Raw genomic sequence first — 7,045 nt, 5'->3', positions numbered from 1 at the left:
CTTAAACCTGGTTCTGTCAAAAATTAGGGTTGTTTCTCCTCTTCTGGAGGGGTAAACTCAGCTAAGAAATCAGCCAACACCTGAGCCTTTACTGCTGTTCTTGGCTTATACTGAATGTCGAAGTCCCCTAACTCTACTGACCACTTCATCAGTCGACCAGAGCTTTCTGGCTTGTGTAGGACCTGTCGAAGGGGTTGATCTGTTAGGACCACAATCGTATGCGCTTGAAAGTATGGTCTCAGTTTCCTGGCGGATACAATTAAAGCAAAAGCCAACTGTTCCATCCTTGGATATCTTTCCTCCGCACCCCTAAGTGCTTTGCTCACGAAGTATACTGGCCTTTGGACCTCTTCTTCTTCTCGTATCAGAGCTGAACTGATAGCTGTCGTGGATACTGCAAGGTATATGTATAGTTCCTCTCCCGGTATGGTTCGAGACAGTAGTAGGGGAGAACTAAGGTATTGCTTTAGTTCTTTGAATGCCTGCTCACACTCTGGGGTCCATTCAAAAGCCTTCCTTAGCACACGAAAGAAAGGTAGACACCTGTCAGTTGACTGAGAGATTAGCCTACTCAAGGCAGCAATCTTCCCTGTTAGTCATTGTAGATCCTTGGTTGATCTTGGCGATCTCATGTCAATGACTGCTCGGATCTTCTCTGGATTGGCCTCAATTCCTCTTCTGCTTACCATATATCCCAATAACTTTCCTGAGGAAACCCCAAAGGCACACTTGCTGGGGTTGAGTTTCATCTTATGCTTACGTACCTCAAAGGTCTCCTGCAGGTCAGTCAAATGGTCTTAAGCTTTTAAGCTTTTCACCAACATGCCATCAACATATACCTCCATGTTTCTACCAATTTGACGCTTAAACATTGCATTCACTAGCCTCTGGTATGTTGCACCAGCGTTCTTGAGCCTAAATGGCATTACTTTGTAACAGTACAAACCTCTATCAGTGATGAAGGCCATTTTTTCTCTATCTGAGGTGTATATAGATATCTGGTTGTATCCAGAATATGCATCCATGAAACTTAATAGTTCGTGTCCAACCGTTCCCTCAACGAGCATATCGATTCTTGGGAGAGGAAAGCTATCCTTCGGGCAAGCCTTGTTAAGGTCGATGAAATCCACACATAGCCTCCACTTTCCATTTGCCATCTTCACTAGGACCACATTTGCCAACCAGTCAGGATAGTACACCTCTTGAATAAAGTCGGCTTTTAAGAGCTTTTCCACCTCTTCTGATATAGCCTGATTCCTTTCTGGAGCAAAAGTCCTCCTCTTTTGTCGGACAGGTTTGAAGTCAGGATTTACATTTAGGCGGTGCTCCATGATAGTGGGGTCTATACCCGGCATGTCTTCATGTACCCATGCAAATATGTCTCGATTTTTCCTGAGGAATTGAGTAAGTTCATCTTTGATACCTGGGGGGAGTAAAGACCCTATACTCACTTTTTTCTCAGGCTCACCATCACCAAGGATGACCTCTTCTAGCTTCTCTGTAGGTTCCGCTCTATGAAAGTCTGGTCTATTTTTTCCTTCCAGCCCTTCAATCGTAAATACCTCTTGCGATTTTGTTTTTCTGAGAGAGGCGACATAACATTCGCGAGCTATTATTTGGTGCCCTCTTAGCTCTCCCATACCATATTCAGTTAGGAAATGCATCAGGAGATGGTAAGTGGACGTGATTGCTTTCATGGCATTCAATGTTGTCCTCCCCAGGATAATATTATATGATGATGGGCAGTCCACCACTACAAAGTCCACCATTACAGTGACCTGCTTTGGATTGGCTCTTGCAGTAACTGGAAGGGTAACTGCCCCCAGTGGATATACTTTGTCGCCTGAAAATCCCACCAGTGGTGACTTCATGGGTCGGAGCTTCTCTCAGCCAATTTTCAATTTCTCGTACGCCCTAAGAAATAGTATGTCAGCCGAGCTACCATTGTCTATCAGTATTCGTCGAACAGTGAAATTAGCAACGACCATGGAAACTACCAGAGGGTCATCATGGGGCTGGTGAATTCCCTTGTCATCTTCTTCAGAAAAGGTTATGACCGGCTCCTCAACTCGAGGTAATTTTGTTGGAGGACTTGTCATTCCAACTTCATTCACCTCTGAAAAACTCCGAATTCTCCTAGCATGAGCCCTCCGAGCCGAACTTGTCTCACCACCACCATTGAAGCCACCCGATATAACTTTGATCTCACCTATTGGTTGGTGTTGAGGAGGGCGATCATCTCCGCCCTCCCAGGCTGGGTTGGAGCCTCCTTTTCCATTTATAGTTGTGAATTTACGTAAATGACCTTTACGAACAAGGTTCTCAATCTGGTTTTTGAGGTCGAAACAATCTTCTGTGTTATGTCCATGATCCCGGTGAAACCTACAGTATTTATCTCGAGACCTCTTTGTTGGATCAGTTTTTAGCTTTGGCGGCCATTTTAATGATGCGTCATCTTGAATCTGCAGAAAGACTTGCTCTACAGATGTATTTAGGGGGGTATAGTTATTATACCTGCCTGGGCTCACTGGGCGGCGAGACGATCTGTCAGCCTGGTTGTATTCCGTTTAGGAGACCGATGGTGATGGCTCCTCTGTTGATGCCCTATTTGACTAAGCTCAACGTCGTTGTTAACCCTATGGGAGTCATTGTTGGGTACTTCACTGTTTCTCTCCTCGTTGGGGGCGGCTAAGCGTTGCAGAATTATTGCATTTTGCTGGACTAACTGGTTCACCAGTTGTTCCAACGCTGCGATGCGAACCTGATCGTTTGGGACGACGGGGGGGTTGCCCCGTTGAAGTCCCTGCATCAGAAGCCTGCAACCCTTCGTCCTCGCCAGCAGCCAGACCAGATCGCAATCGAACCATGCTTTATTTAGAGAACAAAATAATTTTCCACAGACGGCGCCAACTATTGAGGATGGATTCTGCGCAACCCGGATCTGATCTGATCCAATCCGACTTCCTGAACAGAGAGAAGAAAAAAGTGATCCTACAAACACTGGTGTGTTACCGGTGGAGTAGGCTCCGACGAACAAGTCAGTGGAAGGAGTAATCTCTTCAAAGAAATCAAGAAATTGAGTTAGGGTTTATTGCGTACCCCCAAACGTTGATTACCCCGCCTTTTTTTATAGGGCTTAGGTTAAGATGTCACGTAGAATTACCTTATTGTAATCTGTAGACTTAATCCTCATCGTAATCTTTAATCCTTATCACAATCTTTAATCCTTATCGTAATCTGTAAAGCCTATCTCAATCTGTAATCCTTATCGTAATCTGCAGAGCCTATCTCAATAGTGCGTTAATTTAGCAATCTTCCCTTAATTATGGATATTTAAATTATACATCCATCAGTAGATATACCAAGTTATTACGGTAAACCCGAGATATTATTACGGCGAGAGATGAACAAAAATTTAGAGAGAATTAATTTTTTATCGAAGGATCAAAAAAAACACAAAAATTTAGAAAGAATGAATTTTTTATCGAAGGATTAGAAAAAAAAAAAAAAATAGGTTGGGAGATTCTGACTTTTACTCAAACACCTTCAAACTCATCGTTGATTCCTTTAGATTATTAGCACAGTATGCAACTTTTATTTATTAGTTTCCTCCGATATCACAATGCCACAAATTTTATTTTATTTTATTTTTTTTCTAAATTTATTAGATTAGCCATCTCTATCTCTATGCAAGATTAAGTTTTATTTTTATTTTTATTTTATTATTATTATTATTATTATTTTTTGTCCCGACAAGAAAGAGCTAACAGGCCATTACAAGAACAACAAGAAGCAAACAAAGCGAAACAACATCACAAATGAACCACAAACTTAAAAACCAGCTGACTCCAAAGAAACCCATGCAAAAGCTAAGATATGACCACCGTCATGAGAACCAAAGCTTAAGCAGTTTTTGGAGTAAGAGACCGTTTAGCACCCACCAGCATGGCAATTTTTGTTGCGAATGATTGGGAGGAATCAAAATTGAAAGAGTCCGTCAACTGTGCTCCCAAGCCGCTTGAAGAAGCTGAGTTAACACCAGCTAAACTACCAGGAGGACTCAACAAAGCCATCTGGCTCATAACACCCCCCGCCAGTCCATTACGCCTTTTATCCCCATTTGGCTGAGCCACTGAAGAACCACCGGAGAGTGTTTGATGACGTTTGCGACCCTTCCTAGCTGGTGAAGAACCTTGACTATTAGACCTTTTTGGAGTCAAACTAAGTCTTTGTGAGAATCTGGAGCAAATTGCATATACGCTCCCTAACCGATGACTCTGAGACTTAAGCTCAGATCGCAGTACCATAACATATATCTAAAGTCCGTCCTATCCACAAAAAGTTCAGTTTGTCATTCAGCTTGTGCAGCTGCTTTGACTTAACATAACTTACGAGTAATCCGAGTAGTCATTCAGCTTATGCAGTTTCTTTGACTCCACTATAAGTAGGATTTATTTTAATATCCATTCCCTTATTCCGTGTAGGTAGGATTTAGTATTTTGAAACTAATCCAAACCTAGGCATGCCACCGTCCCATACCGGTGCATGTAATCCATCATCCACAGTTGATAACACAAGAAATAAATGTAATTACCAACTATATAATCTATCCCGCAATAATCCAACATTCACAGTTGACCATACAAATAATAAATGTAATTATCAACTATAGTATATCCAACAATCCATAGTCAATCACTCACCTGTAAATATCAACTGCTTCACATTATGCATGCTAAAACTTTGTTATTTAACAAGCTTATTTATCACTACTTCACCCAGTTCATGATTTTTAATATAAATCATATATATCTAACCTTTAAATAAATCCAAGTAAGCATAACAGATTTGTTTTACCAACTTACATACTTATCCTATGCTACTCCACCGTTGTTTAGGTGTGAACAACACAGTTAATGTAAGTGCACACCTTCCGTCTATTATAGGCATGTAATTTATTCTATAGTCCCACATGCTTGCAGTCCATCATAGAAACACGAATAGAGCCTAACTCCATTCCCAATTAAACTGCTACAACTAAGATTGTGTGGTTTAGTTCCTAAGTCTCCAAAACAGTTTACTAGTTTGCTTAGAATTTCTATACTGTTCCAAACCACAACACTAATTGGTTGAATATGCATTAATAAGCCCTTTGAAGACTTAAATTAATCTCATTCATCAACCCCAAGTCCTATCCACAGCTCTTAAACACCTCTGTCATACCAAAACCAGTCCCAGAACTCTCAAAAACTCACAAAACTAGAAACACACGAGGAGAGCAGGCTCTCACAAGGTGGAGCCGCCTCCACCTATGCTTGAGCTGGCTCCAGACCATGGTAGATTTGGCTCCACACCATGTAGAGCCGGCTCCATGGTCCTTTGGAGCCGCCTCCACTTTTCTCTCTCCTCTGTTCGTTTGTTTCCTCTCCGTTTGCCTGCATTACTTCCGTCCCTCTCTGTTACAGCTTCTAACACCTTTGTTTATGTTCAAACCTACCCAGAGAAAACCCTTCTACCTCCCTCCTACATTGATTAAAAATAATTTAAAAGAACAAATACACAGTTGGACACAAAAAAACCAATTTACAACAAGTTTCAGCACATACTGTTAATATGAGTTCTAAACATGCAGAGTCAATTTTATTCCGTTTATTGATTTCTTGGAACTACTTTGGCACGCAAAGAACACGAGTAAAAGGGAAAGAGATGAAGTTAGAATTTGCCTTTAGCCTTTCCCCGTCTAAATTCTCCGGCAAAACCTTAGTTTATCTCTCTGTTTCCTCCCAGCCGTCTCTAAAACTTCTCACAACCTTATTGTGTCGTAATGGTATTCTAAAACCCTAAACAGACCCCTTAGATGAGTATTTATAAACCACTCTAACCCTAGGCTCAATTAAACCCTAATACAATTCACTCGGCCCATAAAACCTAGGTTATAATCCAATGCCGGCTGAACTGAAAACTGTAAACCTAATTTAACTATATGTGTGCAACACTAAACAGACACGTTAATGCAAAACAAATAATGAAATACAATTAAATAAAGCCACAATTAAATATCAACTTAAACAATTAATACAATTAATTCAAATGATACTAAATAATTCAAATTAAAACAAATAATCACAATTAGGGCAAATACATCAAGGAAGTCAGGAAAATAACAATTAATCATTTAAAAATTTTAAGTAAATAACGAATGAAATTCCAAGACTATCCTTTGTAAAATTAGGGGTATTACATTTTCCCCCCTAACAAAAGGAATTCCGTCCTCGGAATTCGCTCTTACCTTCTTCCAAAATATCAGGAAACTGCGAACGAATGCCATCCTCCCGTTCCCAAGTGGACTCAGCCTCATTGTAGTGACTCCACTGAACACGAACTAATGGAATAACCTTGTTGCGAAGGATTTGATCCCGTTGGTCGACAATACGACACGGTAGCTCCAAATAAGTTGCATCCGGCTGCAACTCAATCTCCCCAACATCGATATGCTGATACCGATCTTCTTCTCGCAGAAATTTCTGCAACATGGAAACATAGAATACATTGTGGACGCGGTCCAAGTTATCCGGAAGTGCCAACCTATAAGCAACAGCTCCAACACGATCCGTAATCATGAATGGACCGACAAACCGCGGTGACAACTTCCTTTTCTTCCCAAAGCGCATGACACCTTTCATAGGTGACACTTTGAGTAGAACCTGATCTCCAACATTAAACTCCAAAGCACGAGTACGCCGGTCAGCATAACTCTTCTGCCTACTTTGAGCAGTACGTATGCGATCCTTAATAAGAGCTATCTTCTCAGAAGTATCCTTAATGAACTCAGGACCCAAGAATCGGCTCTCACCAACCTCCATCCAACAAACAGGCAATCGAACACGGTCGGCCATATAACGCCTCAAATGGTGCCATCACAATAGTTTTTTTGTAAACTATTATTATAAGCAAACTCCACAAGTGGCAAATAATCCTCCCAGTAGCCCTTAAAATCAAGAACACACAACCGAAGTATATCCTCTATAATTTCATTCACCCGCTC

The 7,045-nt window shown here is 41.1% G+C and overlaps 1 protein-coding gene across 1 annotated transcript; it reads right to left on the bottom strand.

Moving 5' to 3' along the window:
* Nucleotides 1–1,886: 1,886 nt before the first annotated feature.
* LOC132296341 (uncharacterized) lies at nucleotides 1,887–2,867 on the bottom strand. The gene is made up of 2 exons (XM_059794552.1): nucleotides 2,727–2,867; nucleotides 1,887–2,462 (listed from the first exon to the last, which is right to left on the bottom strand). The coding sequence occupies exons 1-2, from the start codon at nucleotides 2,865–2,867 to the stop codon at nucleotides 1,887–1,889; spliced, it is 717 nt and encodes a 238-aa protein (XP_059650535.1).
* Nucleotides 2,868–7,045: the final 4,178 nt, after the last annotated feature.

This window comes from Cornus florida, unplaced genomic scaffold (genome assembly GCF_030987335.1).
Source record: "Cornus florida cultivar Cherokee Brave unplaced genomic scaffold, ASM3098733v1 CherokeeBrave_3.0.0_Hap2_Chr02, whole genome shotgun sequence".
Classification (NCBI taxonomy): domain Eukaryota; kingdom Viridiplantae; phylum Streptophyta; class Magnoliopsida; order Cornales; family Cornaceae; genus Cornus; species Cornus florida.
The sequence above is the reverse complement of the archived record's forward strand: the minus strand, read 5'-3'. Positions and strand labels throughout refer to the sequence as shown.